Raw genomic sequence first — 21,844 nt, forward strand, 5'->3', positions numbered from 1 at the left:
TACACACGATTGCTATGTCAATAAACATCATTTTGCCAATATTTTAGAGACCCCCCAACATTTCCCAAATCATGTTTTCAAAGGATCTCATGTCTGTTTCAGGGGATCTCGGATCCCCCGAGTAACAAGACAGTGTTGTGAACATAGCCTACCTTGTACCGTTTCAAACTGCTGGGGTCATCCTTCATCAAACTGTTGACTTCTGTCGACAACCTTGGCTCCATACCAAGGCTGGGTACAGTGTTTGTGATAAAAGACAGATCCAATTTAACACGAATCACAGCTTACTTTCTTGTTAAAATGTGCAAAGGTCTCCACCATCTCATACTGCCTTGCACTGAAGGACTTAAGCGTGCCGTCCAAAATGGCTGCATCACGTGACTTGGTCACGTGGGTGAAATACCTCAATTGCCCCGTCCCAACTTTTTTGAGATGTGTTGCTGTCATGAAATTTCAAATAAGCCAATATTTGGCATGAAATTTCAAAATGTCTCACTTTCGACATTTGATATGTTGTCTATGTTCTATTGTGAATACAATATCAGTTTTTGAGATTTGTAAATTAGTGCATTCCGTTTTTATTCACAATTTGTACTTTGTCCCAACTTTTTTGGAATCAGGGTTGTACAACGCATGCACAAGGTTTCATGACACCAAATTTATTTACAGCTCAATCCAGTGTGCCTTCAGATACTTATTTGAAACTGTTGTGAACCTCAACTGTGCATTTGCATCAGTGCAACAACACAAATAGCTCAATATGCTTCCCAGTTTTGCTATTGAAAAGCAGATGACTGGCTTTTTGGGGGAGGGGAGGGGAGGGATATACGCATACAGCTACCATCTTTAATGTTACAGACTTTTCCCATAGATTTCTATTCAGGATTCTTTAAAGGGGTACCAAATATAATATATACAGTTGCTGATGTGACAAAGTAATGTATTCTTAAGTATTCTATCAAATTTATATACTAGAAAACAACGAAATATCTTGGTAATTGTAAATATAATACTTTATACGCTAAACCGCACAAGAGTCGCCATTTTTAAAAGACCGTGACGTCAGCGCTACCCACTGCACTAGTGGAACTCTCCGAAATAGAGGAGATAAGCGTGTAATCATGGCATCGGGCGCATCAAGTGAAAGCAACAGCTCTGTCGAATCATACGAAGAGATCCCGCAAGACACACTGCAAGCAGGCTATGGCTTAGAAGGGTACCAGTTTGAACCTAGGAGAGGTACTATGTAGTGGAAGTTCATTATGTCTAACTATTAAAGCTATTTTAAGTTCGTTTCTTAAGACAAGGATTTTTTAAGATGTTACCTTGTTGACAGTTTCGTCGAGAATCTTCCGCCTTCTTCAAAACAGTCACCAGATGTCAAGTGGTGACGTGCCTTATCAGCTGATGTTACGCTATGGAGGCGTGAACGTCCCGCCCAATTTGACAGGTAGTTCACGCCTCCTGCTGTCAGGTCGCTCCCCCAGGACACATCTGGTGACTGTTTTGAAGAAGGCGGAAGATTCTCGCCGAAACTGTCAACAAAGTAACATCTTAAAAAATCCTTGTCTTAAGAAACGAACTTAAAATAGCTAGGAGAGGTACTCTCGACTCCGGTGATGAAATAAGAGAAGAAAGCTCGGATGACGGCGAGAATGAGACCGATGCTGACCATGGGCATGGCGAGCGTGGGGCAGAGCGTCTGCGTGCAGGTGACACAGCGTCGTGTGGAAAATGTAACGTGGAGTTGCTCACGAGTCCAGCAGAATTTATTTGCTGCAATGAGATAGGCGCCACCCGTGGACTTGCGAAATCGTCGCAAGAGGCAGAAACAGGTACAGTGGTGCTTGAAAGTTTGTGAACCCTTTAGAATTTTCTATATTTCTGCATAAATATGACCTAAAACATCATCAGATTTTCACACAAGTCTTAAAGGTAGATAAAGAGAACCCAGTTAAACAAATGAGACAAAAATATTATACTTGGTCATTTATTTATTGAGGAAAATGATCCAAATATTACATATCTGTGAGTGGCAAAAGTATGTGAACCTTTGCTTTCAGTATCTGGTGTGACACCCTTGTGCAGCAATAACTGCAACTAAATGTTTCCAGTAACTGCTGATCAGTCCTGCACACCGGCTTGGAGGAATTTTAGCCCATTCCTTCGTACAGAACAGCTTCAACTCTGGGATGTTGGTGGGTTTCCTCACATGAACTGCTCGCTTCAGGTCCTTCCACAACATTTCGATTGGATTAAGGTCAAGACTTTGACTTGGCCGTTCCAAAACATTAACTTTATTCTTCTTTAACCATTCTTTGGTAGAACGACTTGTGTGCTTAGGGTCATTGTCTTGCTGCATGACCCACCTTCTCTTGAGATTCAGTTCATGGACAGATGTCCTGACATTTTCCTTTAGAATTTGCTGGTATAATTCAGAATTCATTGTTCCATCAATGATGGCAAGCCGTCCTGGCCCAGATGCAGCAAAAAAGGCCCAAACCATGATACTACCACCACCATGTTTCACAGATGGGATAAGGTTCTTATGCTGGAATGCAGTGTTTTCCTTTCTCCAAACATAATGCTTCTCATTTAAACCAAAAAGTTTTATTTTGGTCTCATCCGTCCACAAAACATTTTTTCAGTAGCCTTCTGGCTTTTCCATGTGAACTTTAGCAAACTGCAGATGAGCAGCAATGTTCTTTTTGGAGAGCAGTGGCTTTCCCTTTGCAACCCTGCTATGCACACCATTGTTGTTCAGTGTTCACCTGATGGTGGACTCATGAACATTAACATTAGCCGATGTGAGAGAGGCCTTCAGTTGCTTAGAAGTTACCCTGGGGTCCTTTGTGACCTCACCGACTATTACATGCCTTGCTCTTGGAGTGATCTTTGTTGGTCGACCACTCCTGGGGAGGTAAACAATGGTCTTGAATTTCCTCCATTTGTACACAATCTGTCTGACTGTGGATTGGTGGAGTCCAAACTCTTTAGAGATGGTTTTGTAACCTTTTCCAGCCTGATGAGCATCAACAACGCTTTTTCTGAGGTCCTCAGAAATCTCCTTTGTTCATGCCATGATACACTTCCACAAACATGTGTTGTAAAGATCAGACTTTGATAGATCCCTGTTCTTTAAATAAAACAGGGTGCCCGTTTACACCTGATTGTCATCCCATTGATTGAAAACACCTGACTCTAATTTCACCTTCAAATTAACTGCTAATCCTAGAGGTTCACATACTTTTGCCACTCACAGATATGTAATATTGGATCATTTTCCTCAATAAATAAATGACCAAGTATAATATTTTTGTCGTATTTGTTTAACTGGGTTCTCTTGATCTACCTTTAGGACTTGTGTGAAAATCTGACAATGTTTTAAGTCATATTTATGCAGAAATATAGAAAATTCTAAAGGGTTCACAAACTTTCAAGCACCACTGTATTTCACACGTGCTATTCCCAACCTCAATGAGCCAACACAACTGGGCACATACATACGTCATGAGTGTTACGCAGAGAAAATGAACGTGCATTCTGATTGGATAAAATTAATATCATGGCGGGCTGTTCAAACTGCGGAAATAGTTTGCTCGAGCTACTTTCAAAACACTATAACTTTCCAACCTTAGAACAAAAAACTTTTGTAAGTCTTGAATAAGGTTCGTGTGTTTTATTGTTATATTTACTCTATATATTGCCCTCTGTTCCCCTTTAAGTGGTTTTTCTCCTCCCATGTAACGTCTTTGGTATAGCTCTCTAATCCTTTATTACGGTACTTACTAATAAGCTTAATCGTGTTATTATTAAATCGGCACTGCCAGGTGAGAGTATACTGATGCACACCCTAGGTGATGATAATTCTAGTGATAATAGTATTACTATTCTGTTATTACCTAAGTACAGCTCCACTTGCTATTAACACAATCCAAAACTCTCCTGAATGAGTAAAACATTCAGTTTTACCCATGCCTAGAAAGTACAGAGTACCCATGATGCATGCTACTGTTTGTAAGGAATGAAGATTCTTTGTATCTACTATTTTGGACACAAAGGGTGCTGCCATGGCTTAAAGGTTAGCAAAGCAGCCTTGGGCCCAAAGAGTCACCGGTTCGATTCTCAGGACCGGCAGGAAAAATGTGAGGGGAGTTGAGTGAATGAACAGCACTTTCCCCTCCGTCTATATCATGGCTCAAGTGCCCTTGAGCAAGGCACCGAACCCCCAACTGCTCCCTGGGCGCTGTAGCATAGCTGCCCACTGCTCTGGGTATGTGTGGGTGCTTATTGCTCACTTGTGTGTGCATGTGTTTTCACTGCTTCAGATGGCTTAAATGCAGAGGAGGAATTTTGCTGTGGTCAGTGAAGAAAGAAGAAGAAACCTTTATTTGTCACATGCACAATTCAAGCACAGTGAAATTCATCCTCTGCATTTAACCCATCTGAAGCAGTGAACACACACACACACCCAGAGCAGTGGGCAGCCACACTAGAGCACCCGGGGAGCAGTCAGGGGTTAAGCAGCTTGCTCAAGGGCACTTCAGCCCAAGGCCACCCCACGTTAACCTAACTGCACATCTTTGGACTGTGGGGGAAACCGGAGCACCCGGAGGAAACCCACGCAGACACGGGGAGAACATGCAAACTCCACACAGAAAGGCCCTCGCCAGCCGCTAGGTTCGAACCCAGAACCTTCTTGCTGTGAGGCGACTGTGCTAACCACTACACCACCGTGCCGCCCTTGAATGCTGTAAGTGTGCATGTGATAAATAACGGCTTCCTCTACTTAAGAAATGCAGCTTTCCAATGCAGCTTTCCAATCACACGCATCAAATGGATCAGAAATAAAGTTCATAATCACAAGAAATAATTATTGGAAAAATTATTCTCTAGCTCTGGAAGTGAGTCAGAGTCACTCACTAGAAGAGAGCATTCACTGAGGACTAACACAGCAGTTATGACTCATCAGTGTTTACACTGAGCTTGAGAAGCTAAAAGTCATAACCTCCTGATCAACATCTCACCCCACTGGCTACAAAGGATGCAAAGTAGCTGGAAATCATAATCAAACAAATTGTGTCTCTGACTAGCATTCCCGTGAGAAATGAGCATGGGAGACTGATGCACTTTAATTGATTCTCTGGCTGATAAACAGCCAAACAGCCCCAGAAAGTGGCAGATTGGAGCTAATTATACTCACCCAGCCAAGCTGTGTTTATTAGAGCGCCTGTGCAAAGAGGGGAAATGCTCAAGACACGGCAGCGTCATGCAAACTGTCATTTCTTGGAGCTTTGATTAATTGGCATGTGGGTAGATTGAAAAAGGCTCTTGTGATTAAAGCGCTGCTGTCTCCATGGGGTTACGGATGGCAGGATGCAGGGCAGAAAGAGAAAACATGCTCTGAGCTAGATCAGGTCAAATGAATTAGTGATAATATTCACTTGCATCACTCATGTGGAGGACTGGAGGGTGTATATTATGTATTATAGACAGATATGAATAAGGAGATGGAGAAAATAAGAAAGAGAGAGTGAACAGCCACAGTGTTATGGTTATATCCATTTTTAAGAGCATTTGATCTCAGTCTGTCCCACAGGAAGATGCAGGCAGAAGCTCTCAGCCTCCAGGCACCAGTGTTTGACAAATCAGTGCTCCCTTTGCTCCTGCTGATGTTTGCTATTGTCACTGCATCATCTTCAGTCCTGTGGATCCAATTATATCTGTCAAAATGTCACCTGCAGCCGGCTACCCCTCACACACACATCCTGCCTCGAGAGCTCAGTCCACTATTTTACATGCAGAGAGTCCCAATTAAGAGCCTCCTACCCATGGCTGCCTGTGCCAGCATGTGCACTGATTCGATATCAGTTAGCCCTAATGTAGCCTATAGAGCACACTGTTTATCCCATGAGCCATCAGGAAAGAAGAATGCCTGTCTGTAAGAATCCACAGCTACAGCAAAGAAAAGAATGTGTGTCCTTTATTTAGTTGAAACTAGAAATCTCCAAGGAAAGTAGTTGCAATTTTCACAACTGACGAGGAATTCATTCCAGAATGACCACATCTATATGTAGCTAAAAGAGTCACAGAGCTGTCACACTTAAAGGAATACTCCATCATTTTTCAACTCAATGTCAATTTACTGCACTTGTACCGTATGGCTGATTGATACAGGCAGGAATTTTAAAAGGTTTCCCTGTCCTAAAAGAAAGAACAGAATTTTCTTAATTTAAAACATGTTTATAATGGAAGTTTAAGGGTGGCATAATGCATAAATAAATATTTATGCAAAACACATGCACAGTATGTCCAAAAGTTTGTGGACATATGGCAATCATAACTATATGTTTTTCTTCCCCTAACTGTTGCCGCAAACCTGGAAGCACACAGTTGTACAGAATGTGTTTGTATGCTCAAGCTTCACTGAAACTAAAGCTGCTCTTACACGGACACTTACACTGGAACAAACTATTCCCAAAACAAGTTGCCCCGGTGCAACTACCCATCTAAACACAATTTGTTCCGGAACAATTTGGCACCGGTGGGCGCAACTTGCTCCACGTTATGAGGTGGTGCAACTTGTTCCAGAACATCTTGTTCCAGGTGCAACTTGTTCCTGCTTACTGTCTAAACACAATCGATGGCAAGTACATGGGCTTACGCATGTGTGGTAGCGTTCATCCGGTTCATTTATCATCCGGACAAGACCTCTGCTCAGCAAATTCAGTGGTCAGGTCTTCTCAAGTGCTTTTCCTTGTCAAACTTCTCTGCCTTTATACAATGGAGTCAAGTGATTCCCAAGCCAACTGCAGTGATAACTGGATTAAAGAAGAAGTTCTTACCCTCCTCCAGTTGTGGGGAGATGCAGATCATGGGTTGCTTTTTTAATTTAAAATTCATCAAAAAGAGCCCACTCAAAGAGTTGATTCGTTCCCTGAATGACACATCACTCAGAGTGAATCAGTTTTCTGGAAGTGAGATTTACCACCAAATCCTGAACATTTCAACAGAAACAAGCAGCGAGAGGACAATAAAGCAAGTTAAAAACAAGCTTCTGATCACTGATTTGTGCATGCGGACTTTTGTGTTTACCTGTCTAACCTCTGATTTGCCACCGATAGAAAGTGAGCATGAAGGAAAGTGGGAGCAGCTTGTTCCCACTGTCCATGTAAAAGCAGCTTAAGGAGCCCAAAGATGTTCCAGCATGACAATGCCCCTGTGCACGAAGCAAGGCCCATGAAGAAATAGTTAGCCAAGGTTGGGAATGGAAGAACCCAAGTGGCCTGAACAGAGCCCTGACCTCAACCCTACTGAACGCCTTCGGGATGAATCAAAATGCCAACTATACCCCAGCCATTTAGGCCCAACATTAGTGCCTGAGCCAGAGATGGAAAAACCCGGGTGCAGAAAGTAAAAACCCTGCCACGTTTTTGCTCCAACCAATTCAATGAAACAGCTGATCCTAATTACCACATCCCCTAAGCCAGGTTGATGAGCTAATTGGTGAAATCACCTGTGTTGAGAGCACAGGCAGAAGGAAAACCTAAGCAGGACTTTTACTCTGTCAATCCAGTTTTTCCACCTCTGGCCTGAGCTTCCTAATGCTCTTGTGGCTGAATGGGCAAATCCCCACAGCCACGCTCCAAAATGTAGAAAGAGTGGAGATTATTTTAACAGCAAAGAGGGGACTAAATCTGAAATGCGATGTTCAAAAAGCACATAAGTGTTATGGTCAGGTGTCCACTAACTTTTGGCCATATACTGTATGTAGAACACATTGATGTATTTGTCAACCTAATGCACTTGTAAATTTAACTATAATTCTGGATAACTGATCCTTTCAGAGATCAGAGAAAAATGTTCACCAGATCGTCACCAGTTCAAAACCTGACTACGTCATGTGTGGCCAGGAGCCAAGACAGCAAAATTGATCCCTGATGTACCAGTATATGGTTAAAGAGCAGATAGCGCTTTCCTCCAAGTGCATTATACTGCCCTGTGACATTGCCTGACCAGAAGTTCAAAAAGGTGCAACTGTCTGGCTTCAGGCAACTATCTGGTGAGGCATTATCTACACAGTTCATGGTTGTGATACACAGATATCACAAAACTAACGAGAATAACATTTTGATGAGTGTAATGGTGGCATGTTGCAAGTTTGAATTCATTCATTCATTCATTCTCTGTAAAGCTTATCCATTGCTGGTCATGGGTGGACTAGGGCCAATACCAGCTGACACTGGACAAGAGGCGGGGTACACCCTGGACATGTCACCAATCTATCGGGTTGCTGATTTTGAGTTTTATATTTCAAAACATTTATTAACACAGTTCAACAACTGTCTTAAGTAAGTATGTGTTTTGTTCTTCTCTCAGTGCTAAGAAATGAGTTGAACTTATTGTTTGTGGTCATCACACATACGATAGAAAGGGTGGATAGAGATTAAATCCAACCAAGCTACAGCAGTCCTTCACCGTCTTAGCACTTGAGGAAGACGAATGCAGAAAATGTCACACAATCATCATATAAATGATTCATCGCAAGAGGAAAGCTTTGATTTATTCTGTGTATAAAATGAGTGCAAGCCCAAAATTGTGTGACTGAATCAGTTAATGAGCCACCGCTCTGACTTACCCGTTCTAGCGTAATCTCTTCAAATTCGTATTCAATTTCTGTCCCATTGACCTGGAAGGGAAAAAAAAAATCCCATTACACATTTGCAATGCAAAGGAAATAAATTAAATTAAATATTAATAATCTGAAGCAAGCAACCCTAAAAAATGAGAGAAGAGCATCTCAGATGACTTCACAGCAAAAATCTAAATATCACTGCATTATAATGAATTGATCTGAATGGATCTGCTGTTTTTTTTTTGTAATATAATTAGAATGAATTAATTTTTCATGTTCCTGTAGGCAGCCAGCTACATTTTCAATCTAAACTTTAGCATGCAAATCTTTATTGATTTACTTGCCCCATATCGAGTCCCATCTCTATCCATGTTCAGACCTTCTCTTTGACTTATAGCCTTTACTAAACAAGCCAATCTCTTATACAGTATGTAGTTCCATATACTGTATCTCTGCACATACATTAGCTTAAGTCAAGTGGACACTACACAACTTTCAAAATCACTGTACTGCTCATACTTCTTGACCTTTGCCACTTGAGATCAGTTGTGTGGATGTAGCAGTGTGCGTACTATTCGAGTGGTTGCAGAGGCTAGCTCACTAGGCTTGGGTGATATCATGGTATTACAGTATATCAGGGTATTTAGAAATCCCGACAGTATAATTTTCAATACTATCAAAAATACGGATGCTTTTCTTTCTTTTAAATTGTTACTGAAATGCCGTATTGAGATGATGTATTGTAGTGCCCAGTATGTGCCGCCAGTAGCTAAAACATGCTTTCACTGACGCACACTCTTTTCAACAGCTAAGATGCTAGCGTACTGGCCAGCGCTAATACCATTGCATAGACAATGTAGACAAAGACACTCTCTCTCTCTCTCTCTCTCTCTCTCTAAAGCAACATTATGCAAAACAAATCACGGTTTGCGCTCCCCTCATGGACAGACGTATACATAATGATGGGTAATTTGGATCTTTTTTACTGACTCGGATCTTTGAATCTCGTTCAGTTAAATGAAAAATCTTTTTTGATTAATTCGTTCACTGGAACTAGTATAGCACTGTAGTAACCCTATACGGTTCACAAATACTAAGAGCAACACCGTTTGTTTCACTCAGTAAAGTTTACTACACAAGTTCACTTTTGTTAAACTCTTAAGCATCCTTTTGGACCATAGTGTACTGAGTTATTCAGTTGAAATGACTGATTACTATTCATTGTATGACAGCTAGTCACTTTATCCTGCCTGGTTATTGAAGACCTGTTGTGTATGAACTTGTCCCAACAGAAAGGCAAATTAAACACCTATTCAATGGCTACATTACACACAGTTGGCTAGCTACAGAAATGTTCTGGTTGACCAGCTAACATTAGCAAACTCTATTCTCATCTCCAGTAATAGCATTGGTCATGTGACTGCTGTAACCATGTGAATATGAACGAAAGACTCATACCCGAAAAACCTGTAGTTATGATTTGTGAATGAATCACTCACTAGACTTATTACTACATGTTATTAGTCTCTCCCAAATCAGCTAAAAGTGTACACTTTGCTCCTTTATTGAAATGGGATTGTATTTGGCAAAGTATAACACAAACTAACCTGATATAAATTTAGGATATATTTCTTTATAACCAGGATGTACAATCAACAATGTATGCACTATAAACAAAAAAAACAACATGTCTCTGAAGGGCAGACAAATTTGGATGAAAATAAATTTAAATAAATATTTAAATATTGAACAATCAAATACAAATAAAAATAAAGAAAAACCTTCAACCATACTTGAAAGACCTGTAGTTATGATTCGTGAATGAATCAGTCTTTCCCTCACTGAGAATAAGAAGCGGTCATGTGACAAGCGAACAAGACACTCATACCTGAAAGACTCATTCGTGAATGAAGCTGAGCCTGAGTGGCGTGCATACACAGCCCAGGGAAAAATGAATGAATCACTCACTGAGACAACTCGTACTCCAGAGTCATACAAAATATTAGTTTAAAATGAACAAATGACACATCACTGCTGATAAGCTGGATGATACGGAGCCGGCAGAAGCCAAAGAACCATGTCGACTGGCAAAGCAGACTGATATTACAGGATTTTACACAAATATGACTACGAATGACTATGAATAGTTTTATTTATTGTGACATTGGAGATGAACACTAACATAACAAAAAGAATAACAAAAAAGAATGACAAAGTTTTAGTTTTGCTGAAATACAGTGCTTGCATATTCAGGCTACATACATTGTTTGCTAAGCATTTGAATGTAGAGTATGTGTGCAATCGAATAAAATGTTGTTGGTGACATGCTATAGGCACATATTGCACATAATATACATTAGGCAGTGTAATTTATCACAAGCTAGATGAGATACGTTTGCAAAGTTGCAAGCTTTCAAGGCGTGAAATTGACAAGGACTGAACACATGTTTTGGCATGAGATGAATTTATTTATTTGCATGTTAGCTTAAAATGGAACTGAGGTTAGATGACTTCTGTCATCTAGAAAAACTACTAATCTCCATAAGTCAGGGATAACACAGATAATGCTACATTCTACATTGCAATCTTTCATAAATAACATTGGCAGGGATGTGCACTCTGCTGCTGGATTGTCATTGTTTTCCCATTAGCCATGAGACAGGTCACTACTTATATCAGTAAACATGCATGCTCAGACTTTTTCTGCTATGTGGAAAAATTTGCACAAGCACTGCACGCAACTCGGAACAATAGCATGCTCGGGTAATATAACAAGAACCACAGCCAATATACTACTAACACTGATGGATCTAATTCTGGGGATGCTAACGGACAAAGAACAGCTAGTCAACTAAATTAACATTACAACACTTGGATGCCCCTGACACAAAGTAATACAAACTTGGCTGGCAAGGCCCAACATTGAAGGACAAAGGCCTCGTTCATCGGCCCAACCCTATCATCTACTCACAAAATCCTACTCACAAAAATAATAACCAAAGCTATCCATCGTGTAATCTTATCATGAGTGAGCCTTAGGCCCTGTCCACACGGCAACGGATTCAGGTGACTCCGATACAATTGCTTATCGTTTCGGCCTGGCGTCCACACGGCACCGGCGTTTTGGGTGCCCAAAACGCAATCTTTTTGAGAACGGGTTCCAGAGTGGAAAGATCTGGCAACGTTGCCGTTGTGAAGTCGTCTGGATGAGTAGAACGGATTTGTTTACGATGACGTCACAACCACATGACTGTCAGTGCTTCACGCCGGGTAGAAGTGTAACGAACTCAATGCGAGTTGTCAACAAATCCTATAACTTGGTTCATGAAACGCGCTTACAAAATATTTTCACTGTGAATATTTATTGTGTAATGGTGCAAAGTGAGAGAGAGAGAGAGAGAGAGAGAGAGAGAGAGAGAGAGAGACTCTGCCCTTAGGGCAGAGTCAATCCCGCCAGCAAAAATAGGGAAAAAAAAGGAGCGATCTCACCTCTTCAGATGTTGGTTTAAATCCTACAATACATTCCTCAAAAAGGGCGTAGAAGAGCAAATTAATCCATCAACGTGTAGCATTCAATTTATTCCGGACCATTAAAGACGCCGCCTTCCGCGCAGAATCATACGTCATCCTCGCCGCCTTATTGGATAGGTCAAAGCGGAGAATAAAGATTAGCTGCGTTTAACTGTACCAACAGGTTTGCCGTCCAAACGAGATCACATGGGATTACCTTTCACAGGTGAGACTGGAAAAATACTTTTCATTGTATTTGGTCATTATAATGTAATTTTACGAACAGATTTTCCTGACTTTGTGGCTAATATGAAGTCTCGCGCATAATAGTTTATGCGCATGCGTCCTTACTTCTTCTATTGTTCTGGTGTCTCCGAAGGGACCGTCTTACAGCGCCCCTAGAGGTGTGGCATGTGTATTGCATCGTTTTCAGCAAGCGTTGCATTGCCATATGGACCTGATATTTTACTGATCGTTGCCCATTTGGACGCGATATATTTTTAAATAACATCTCGTTGCCGTTGTCGTGTGGATGTAGCCTTAGTAATTGGCTGTGGTGGCTGTTTTTGAACTGTTTTGCATGGAAATATGAGAGAGAAAAATGTGGAGGAGAACTGGTTGAGGAGACACTGTCTGTTCTGCAAAGAGAACTGGAGGATATTTTTTTCTGTACTTTGCTAGCAATGTCACGGGTTTTTATTCATTCATTTATTTATTTATTTATTTATTTATTTTAATTTTTGCTGTTCCTAACAGCCATTTGGGTATGACAAGCCAAATAATTTCTTCCAGAAGCATTATTATTGTGCTTACATTTTGTCCTTGTACTCCCACACAAATAGATAGATGATAGAACTGAATGCATGATACAGTAGAACTGGATTCAGGGATCTGCTGCGCAGATTTCCTCTTGTAGGTTCATTGGCTGTTATTCATTTCTGTCTTTGTCATTGAGGGGCTCAAATTGCACGGTTCATCACAGATCATTTCATATTCATTTGATAATATTGGAGCATCTGAGACAGGTCACAGGCTGAGAAGATCACATTGCTGAACTGCTCATACCATGAGGACACTGAGCTGGAGGGAGTTGTTGCTAATCCCCAAAATTATTTATGCCAGGGAAATCGGGGTTAAATCAGGTAGCGTGGAGTCAACAAAAACTTAATTATTCCGAGGCAACAATGAGAAATGGATATGAAATAATTAAAGATTAAATGTGGAGCCATCTGACTGATATCGTATTGGATAAAAAGCCTTATAATGATTAAATAAACAAGCTAGCACTTAGTTGCAAAAGAAACTCTAGCTATATCTCTCTCTCCTTTACAGACATGCATATGTATTTAATTAATTTACTACTACTACTACGACTACTACGACTAATAATAATAATGTTTTGCATATGTATTTATATAAAATGTGTTGTTATTCTGTCAGATATACACACACAAATATGGTAAAGAGTCTCACACACACAGCTATACATATTGTAGCTGTGTTCTGTGTTTGACCTGCTTCAACACACCACAGGAGTCCACCAAATTCAGGTCATACCACTGAATGACATTTTTAGCTTAGGTGAACCCAAAAACAGAACAGCCACTGGTGAATAAATGAATTGCAAGGCAGACTAATTCAGATTCTGCCAACCACTGTACTTTTTTTTTAAAACTCCGACAGTTTTATGATGTCTTGCCTCATACAATCACAGCAAAAATCAATTTAATGCGTCCTTTTTGGAGAAGAAGACTTTCAAGGCTTTCACAGACATGAGCAATAAGCAAGAGCTGAGTCATGGGCAAAGTGATTCCAAGCTAATGAGAAAGAACGGACAAGGAGAAAGAAGAATAAGTTAGAGAGAGAGAGAGAGAGAGAGCAAGGGAGAAAAAGCCCCATTCAGTAATAATGGCTGACATGCAAAAATATATCACAATACAGAGAAAAACTTCAGGAAAGTAAGTAAGGAATAAAACATCTGTGGAATGATGATATAGGAAAATAATCAATGGCCGGAGAGTTATATTTTCCTATAACACCAGTTTGCCAATTATTTTATGAAGAATTAAGAACACTTTTTATTAAGGATGACACACTGACTTTAAAAAAAAAACTCCTTTAAAACTACACTTTAAAAATTGATTTTTCAATTTATAGTTCCAGTTAATGTTGTGGAACATCTGTGATACAAATTAGTTCCTGTTATAATTTATGTTAAGCAGCTACAAACATTCACTCCTTCACCTCCCCGTCTTTTTTCTCTCTCTTGAGGCTCATAAGATTAAAAAAAAACTCCAAGAAACCAGAAAGCACAAAGTCCTCTGTCCTGAAGGCATTCCCATAGTAGTAATAGATAGATAGATAGATAGATAGATAGATAGATAGATAGATAGATAGATAGATAGATAGATAGATAGATAGATAGATATTTTAAAAAGACTGCCAAGTAACAAAGACTCCTTCCATAAAATGTGATATATATGTCTATTTAGGCGGCACGGTGGTGTAGTGGTTAGTGCTGTCGCCTCACAGCAAGAAGGTCCGGGTTCGAGCCCTTTGGCCGGCGAGGGCCTTTCTGTGCGGAGTTTGCATGTTCTCCCCGTGTCCGCGTGGGTTTCCTCCGGGTGCTCCGGTTTCCCCCACAGTCCAAAGACATGCAGGTTAGGTTAACTGGTGACTCTAAATTGACCGTAGGTGTGAATGTGAGTGTGAATGGTTGTCTGTGTCTATGTATCAGCCCTGTGATGACCTGGCGACTTGTCCAGGGTGTACCCCGCCTTTCGCCCGTAGTCAGCTGGGATAGGCTCCAGCTTGCCTGCGACCCTGTAGAAGGATAAAGCGGCTAGAGATAATGAGATGAGATATGTCTATTTACTGAAAGCTTCAAGATTATAAGTTTTAAATTTGTTTATTATAAGCATTAAATCATGTTGAGCATCTGCCATACAAATCCATGTAAATGGGCTGTTACTCTAGAAACAATAATGCATTACAGTGCATGAGTTAATATATACCTATGATCTGCCTTGTAGCTAGCACTATGGTCAGAGCTGCTGTTATAGAAAATTAATCAACACCTTCTGACCATCAAGAGAAGATAATTCAACATCACTGTGGTATAAACAGTAGGGTTGCAAAGGGGTGGAAAGTTTCCGGGAATTCCGAAGGGCCCGGGAATATTGGGAATTTTCAATTTTGGCATTTATTAAGTTTTAAACATTTTAAAACATTTCATCACCCAGAAAAACAAATTAAAACCCATGTTAAGCCTTTCTTTCAATTATGTACTGTTTTGTGCTAATTAAGAATAGACCATATTGCTAAAGGCCAATTAATAAAAGGCTTTTAGTTTTTCAATATTAGTATTATATTCAGATTTTTCAGTGAAAAATTATTATTCTCAATCTCAATTATCTAGTCCGAGGGATACTTAATAGAAATCCAGTCAAAATTGTCAAAGGTCAAATGCACATTCCCAAGTTCCCTACCACGAAAGCGTCAGGTGTCACTGAATCTTAAGCCTCACTCACAACCCGCCGTAAGTGTTTTGGACATGCACGGGTCACATGGTTTGGTAGCCCGCAGCTGTGCTGCAGGGTCGTGATGAACCCGGGGGAAAGTTTGGGGGAGGAGTACGGGCAAAGTACTTGTCAAGTACAGGTTGCACACCTGACTTCCTCGGGGCGTGGGAAAAATTGCGCCGTTAGCCCGTGGAAAGCGTATATCTGATGCACATGATCAGTGTGTGTTCAGTGAGTGTGGAGTGTGTGAGACTTGCATTTTATCAGTTTCTTGCACTATGAATTCAGGCCGCACTTGTGAAGCATGTGTGACGCATGTAATTAGCACGTTACAATCACTCATAACTTGCGTGTGATGCAAGCCAGGAGTGGGTATAAAACCAGCGTGTCTGCAGCATTCTGCATCTGTCTTCTGACTGAAGAACATCGGATATTTTGTGGGAAAAATTTAAAAATTTTCAGTTTAAAGTTTAGAAAATGGGACCCAATAAGAAGTGAGCAAAAGTGAAGTAACCCAGCCTGAAACAGCAGAGGGGGAGGAGGAGGAAGAATTTGATGATGATGGTAGCAGCACCAGCGAGCCCTGCACAGACAGGGAGAAGTATGCCTTCAAGCCGGCAGAAGGCACAGCACCCCACCAGAGGGATTTTCACAGGTAAATACACATGCTTTAAACATTCATTTCAGTATCTACAACCCCGATTCCCAAAAAGTTGGGACAAAGTACAAATTGTAAATAAAAACGGAATGTAATGATGTGGAAGTTTCAAAATTCCATATTTTATTCAGAATAGAACATAGATGACATATCAAATGTTTAAACTGAGAAAATGTATCATTTAAAGAGAAAAATTAGCTGATTTTAAATTTCATGACAATAACACATCTCAAAAAAGTTGGGACAAGGCCATGTTTACCACTGTGAGACATCCCCTTTTCTCTTTACAACAGTCTGTAAACGTCTGGGGACTGAGGAGACAAGTTGCTCAAGTTTAGGGATAGGAATGTTAACCCATTCTTGTCTAATGTAGGATTCTAGCTGCTCAACTGTCTTAGGTCTTTTTTGTCGTATCTTCTGTTTTATGATGCGCCAAATGTTTTCTATGGGTGAAAGATCTGGACTGCAGGCTGGCCAGTTCAGTACCCGGACCCTTCTTCTACGCAGCCATGATGCTGTAATTGATGCAGTATGTGGTTTGGCATTGTCATGTTGGAAAATGCAAGGTCTTCCCTGAAAGAGACGTCGTCTGGATGGGAGCATATGTTGCTCTAGAACCTGGATATACCTTTCAGCATTGATGGTGTCTTTCCAGATGTGTAAGCTGCCCATGCCACACGCACTAATGCAACCCCATACATCAGAGATGCAGGCTTCTGAACTGAGCGCTGATAACAACTTGGGTCGTCCTTCTCCTCTTTAGTCCGAATGACACGGCGTCCCTGATTTCCATAAAGAACTTCAAATTCTGATTCGTCTGACCACAGAACAGTTTTCCACTTTGCCACAGTCCATTTTAAATGAGCCTTGGCCCAGAGAAGACATCTGCGCTTCTGGATCATGTTTAGATACGGCTTCTTCTTTGAACTATAGAGTTTTAGTTGGCAACGGCAGATGGCACGGTGAATTGTGTTCACAGATAATGTTCTCTGGAAATATTCCTGAGCCCATTTTGTGATTTCCAATACAGAAGCATGCCTGTATGTGATGCAGTGCCGTCTAAGGGCCCGAAGATCATGGGCACCCAGTATGGTTTTCCGGCCTTGACCCTTACACACAGAGATTCTTCCAGATTCTCTGAATCTTTTGATGATATTATGCACTGTAGATGATGATATGTTCAAACTCTTTGCAATTTTACACTGTCGAACTCCTTTCTGATATTGCTCCACTATTTGTTGGTGCAGAATTAGGGGGATTGGTGATCCTCTTCCCATCTTTACTTCTGAGAGCCGCTGCCACTCCAAGATGCTCTTTTTATACCCAGTCATGTTAATGACCTATTGCCAATTGACCTAATGAGTTGCAATTTGGTCCTCCAGCTGTTCCTTTTTTGTACCTTTAACTTTTCCAGCCTCTTATTGCCCCTGTCCCAACTTTTTTGAGATGTGTTGTTGTCATGAAATTTCAAATAAGCCAATATTTGGCATGAAATTTCAAAATGTCTCACTTTTGACATTTGATATGTTGTCTATGTTCTATTGTGAATACAATATCAGTTTTTGAGATTTGTAAATTATTGCATTCCGTTTTTATTTACAATTTGTACTTTGTCACAACTTTTTTGGAATCGGGGTTGTACTGTATATGCTTATGTAATTAATATTATATATGCTGATTTTCATGTATGTTTCAGCTAACGATGCCCAGAAGTAAGGACACTGCAATCCCATCATCGCTGTCAGGCCATTGTGCCATGCTCAGTGATGAGGACAAGGACATCCCGACACCCCGTCCCACCACTCAGCAGGAGCAGGAGCAGGACAGCAGCTCGGAGTCAAAGTGTGTTTCAGTGATCAAACTGTTGGGCTATTTAGTTGGGATTTTTTTACAATGTAATATTATACTCCCTTATACTCATGCTTTATTATTTGACGTTTGCATGGTAAATTAACATATACTCAAATAAAAACAGCAAATGAGGTGGTCTTCTTCCCTTCTACAATGCTACATGCTACATGATCGGTTCCTTGGTTCCTCCCCAATATATATACCCAGAGTCTTGCCCCTCGTGTCGCATGCACTGCATGCAGGTCGCGTGCGCTGCGGACACACCACACATAGGGGTAGAAAGTGAGATGTATTTGTCTTGCAGGCCGCACAAATAGCAAGTGTGGAATACTTGTGTAGTACTTCTGAGGCACGTCACTCATACAATGACCGTGCGTCACTCATGCGTCTTACTGTCATCGCAAAAAGCCCCTACTAGCCGTGCTGCTGACTTGGTTCAGGTGTACAAAAGGAGTACGGATCCCGTACGTAGTGTATGCGTTCTTGATTTGTCTCAAGACCTGTAGAATTTGCATGTGCAGGACCAAACGTCTCCACGGGCAGTCTGCGACCTTCTACGGCACTGAACACACGCAAGTATCGCGCAAGTCTCAAGCATGGTTTTGCCAAATTTTTTACCATAGACCGCCCGTAGCAGCACGTACGGCGGATTGTGAATGAGGATTTACATCCAAATGTAATTACATTCTTAAAGGAAATCTTAGTTGGTGCTTTAAATTAAATTTGTAAAATACTTGTAAATTGTGTGACACTGTTGACGTGTCTAGTTTAGATTAGTGACTCATCTAAATTTTTTATATTGATAGCAATAATGCTGGGGTAATTTTGTGTGTGTGTGTGTGTCATGGTTGAGTACACCAAGTTGATGTCTTGTTCATGGCCCTGCAGGCACATTGGTCTGGCACCATCTCATCAGAACAGATGAGGAGGAAAACGAAGAGCTCTCAAAAGCCTCCTGCTAGCTCTGAGGGAACACACTCTGATCCACCATCAGCACACAGAGCTCAACAGGCACAAACATCATCAGTGACAGAGAAGTAATTGATTGACAAACCCCAGAGTCTGGTAGGATCACTGATCAGTTCTCATCATCATAATAACAATAACAACAGTGCTGATAATCGGAAAGATGCCACAAAGTCTCCTCATTATGCAGACGATAGACGGTGAGTCAGGACGGCGTGTTGCTTTCCTCAATGTTAGGAAAACACAGCCCTTCTGCCTGAGCCGCTCTACACTCGAACAGTTTTACTGCGGCTCAAATCTAAAGCCTGGCTCGCATCGGTAATGCTAAGTGGTGCTTTTGCCGGCTGCGTCCTTGGGGAGAAGTGTTTGTGTGCTGTGGCTCGACTTCAGCTGCAGAGGGGAGGAAAGAGCCATTCAGACTGCAGGCTTACACAGGCTCATAATAAACTGGTGAGTCACAGTCAATGCGCTACTTAAAAAAAAAACAACACAGCACGAACACTGAGAAATCATGAAAGTTCTAATAAACACACTTGCTTGTTGCTGTAACATACAATACAGGACACATTCACAAGAAATAAGAAGTCATTCTTATATGGTGTATAGTATGTATCTTTTGTACATGGCAATGGATGTGTGCTTATTTCCACTGCAATATATGACTAAAGACTAATTTTTCACTGTTCCATAAACTCCTGACTCTCCCCACAAGCTATTACATCAATGATCATTGGTAAACATCCAGTCCTCCAAAGAATACGCTACATAAAAACCTCCGTAACATAAAAAAAAACATGTACTAATCAGCAGTGAAACGAAACTAGTGCTTTTCCTCATAGCCATTGAAGCCTCCTGCGGTCGCCGTGCCACACAGAGGGCAGTTAAACATTAGCACAGTCTGTCTCAGTGCTCTGACTATAACTCGCCAGTCCTACTCCTTTCACATCCTCTGCATCAGCAACATTCATTTAAAACAGAGCTTAATTGCATCTCCTTCCTGAAATTACTGTGCATACTGAAAGCAGAGGGCTAAATGAAGCTCCACTGTAGTGGTGTAACAGAAGACTTACGTCGTCTCACCCATTTACAAAATACAATTATGCATTCAGACTGAAAAAACAAGTAAACTCAAACAAATTGCTTACTTCTAAAATATGCAAATACTTGATGTTCCTCTGTAGGTACATCATAAAGTTGTAAAAGGACCTTCTACACAGATGTCATACATAGTCAACTCCTATATGTATTATTTTACTAAAGAGTCAATACATTATTTGTTTGCGGTTTGGATGAATTATATACCAATCCCTGAACATACAGTACATTCTTTGTAAAACAGCTGGATGTGACCTATGCAGATAAAAACTGAGATTTGTGTGTTCAGAAATATTAATGAAATATACATGAAACATCCTGTAGATTCTTGCAAGAAACCTTGGTTGGAATAGTTCCTATCCATGTACTGTTGAAAATGCACTCCGACAAACCCCAATACTAGAAATGAGGGGTAGGGTTAAAAAGTCTGTATTTTCTCTGTAAAACATTAGTCAGTTAATATACAGAAATGTATCTTTGGAAAAAAAAAATAGAAGGGCACCTGGGAAAGTGCATACCTCTGCCAAGTCACATATTAGAATATCCAGATGTTACTATGTTTATATGCATATCTGGATTGGCATCAAAATCGAATCAATTGTTCCTTGGTCCATGGCTCACCTTTATTCAACATTTCATCAAAATCCTTTCACTACTTTTTTGAGTTACTTTGGAAACAGGCAAGGCAAACAAAGAAAGAAACAAATGGAGGCAAAAACAACCTCCTCCAACAAACTTGATGGAGGTAATTATATTTCTTCATACAATTTTCTGCATCTAAAGGCTAAAATGTGGGGTCAGTGATTTTTTTAAATAAGAACATGATTTATAATACTCATAAACACTAAAATATTACATTGTAAAAGCCCAAGGTTCTAAATTAACTAAATTTGAGGTACACCATCAGTAAATGTAGTTGGGACTAGAAGGTCCCTCCCTGCGCCATTTTGGAAGACCAACAAAATCGTGATAAGGGGATAATAACGGCAGCGGTATGTGAACCCACGAGAATAAAGTGGAGTGGCAAACGACTTAAACAAACAAATCTGAGCTGTTTTATTTATGATTTATTGGCCCAACAGTAGACTTGAAAGAAACCTGTGTGAGACTTGGCAAAAAACTGTGGATATAATGGATAAGTCTGTGCATGATCTGCGGACACTTTGAGGTAAGCAAACGCAAGAAATTCAGATTTAAAACATGCTAAATTGGCCTCAAGTTGATAACTGTATGAGGAGCAAGCCTCCCAGACTTCTACAATTTAATAATAATAATAATTTAGGATGGTTTGGGGCTTGCTCGCTGCTGCCAGGTTGGTTGTTGAGTAGCCTGACTTTTTTTTTTTTCCTTGCGTGTGGTATCATTGTTGACGCGAGGTTGTTTTTTGAACATGCCAATGCGGACACGATTTCCCCTGATGAGTTATGACTTCAGACGCGATGCATGTGTGGAGGTGTGGAGTCCGCGTGATATGTGCATAAGATAGGCTTCTCATGTGTTTGGAGATCTGCGCTCCGAGACAAGCGCAAGCACACACACCCCCAAGGGAAAAAAAGGGGCCCCCCGAAAATATCAGCATAGTTCGAACACTGAGTGTAGGCACTGGGT

The 21,844-nt window shown here is 40.7% G+C and overlaps 1 protein-coding gene across 11 annotated transcripts in view; it reads right to left on the minus strand.

The window, feature by feature from the left end:
• dlg2 (discs, large homolog 2 (Drosophila)) overlaps positions 1-21,844 on the minus strand; it is a 450,021-nt gene that overhangs the window by 135,955 nt on the left and 292,222 nt on the right. For all 11 annotated transcript variants that reach the window (XM_060909120.1, XM_060909125.1, XM_060909124.1 and 8 more), the window contains one exon: positions 8,639-8,689. In XM_060909120.1, coding sequence (XP_060765103.1) covers positions 8,639-8,689 — 51 coding nt within the window. The remainder of the gene's footprint in view (positions 1-8,638; positions 8,690-21,844) is intronic.

This window comes from Neoarius graeffei, chromosome 25, assembly GCF_027579695.1.
Source record: "Neoarius graeffei isolate fNeoGra1 chromosome 25, fNeoGra1.pri, whole genome shotgun sequence".
Lineage (NCBI taxonomy): Eukaryota > Metazoa > Chordata > Actinopteri > Siluriformes > Ariidae > Neoarius > Neoarius graeffei.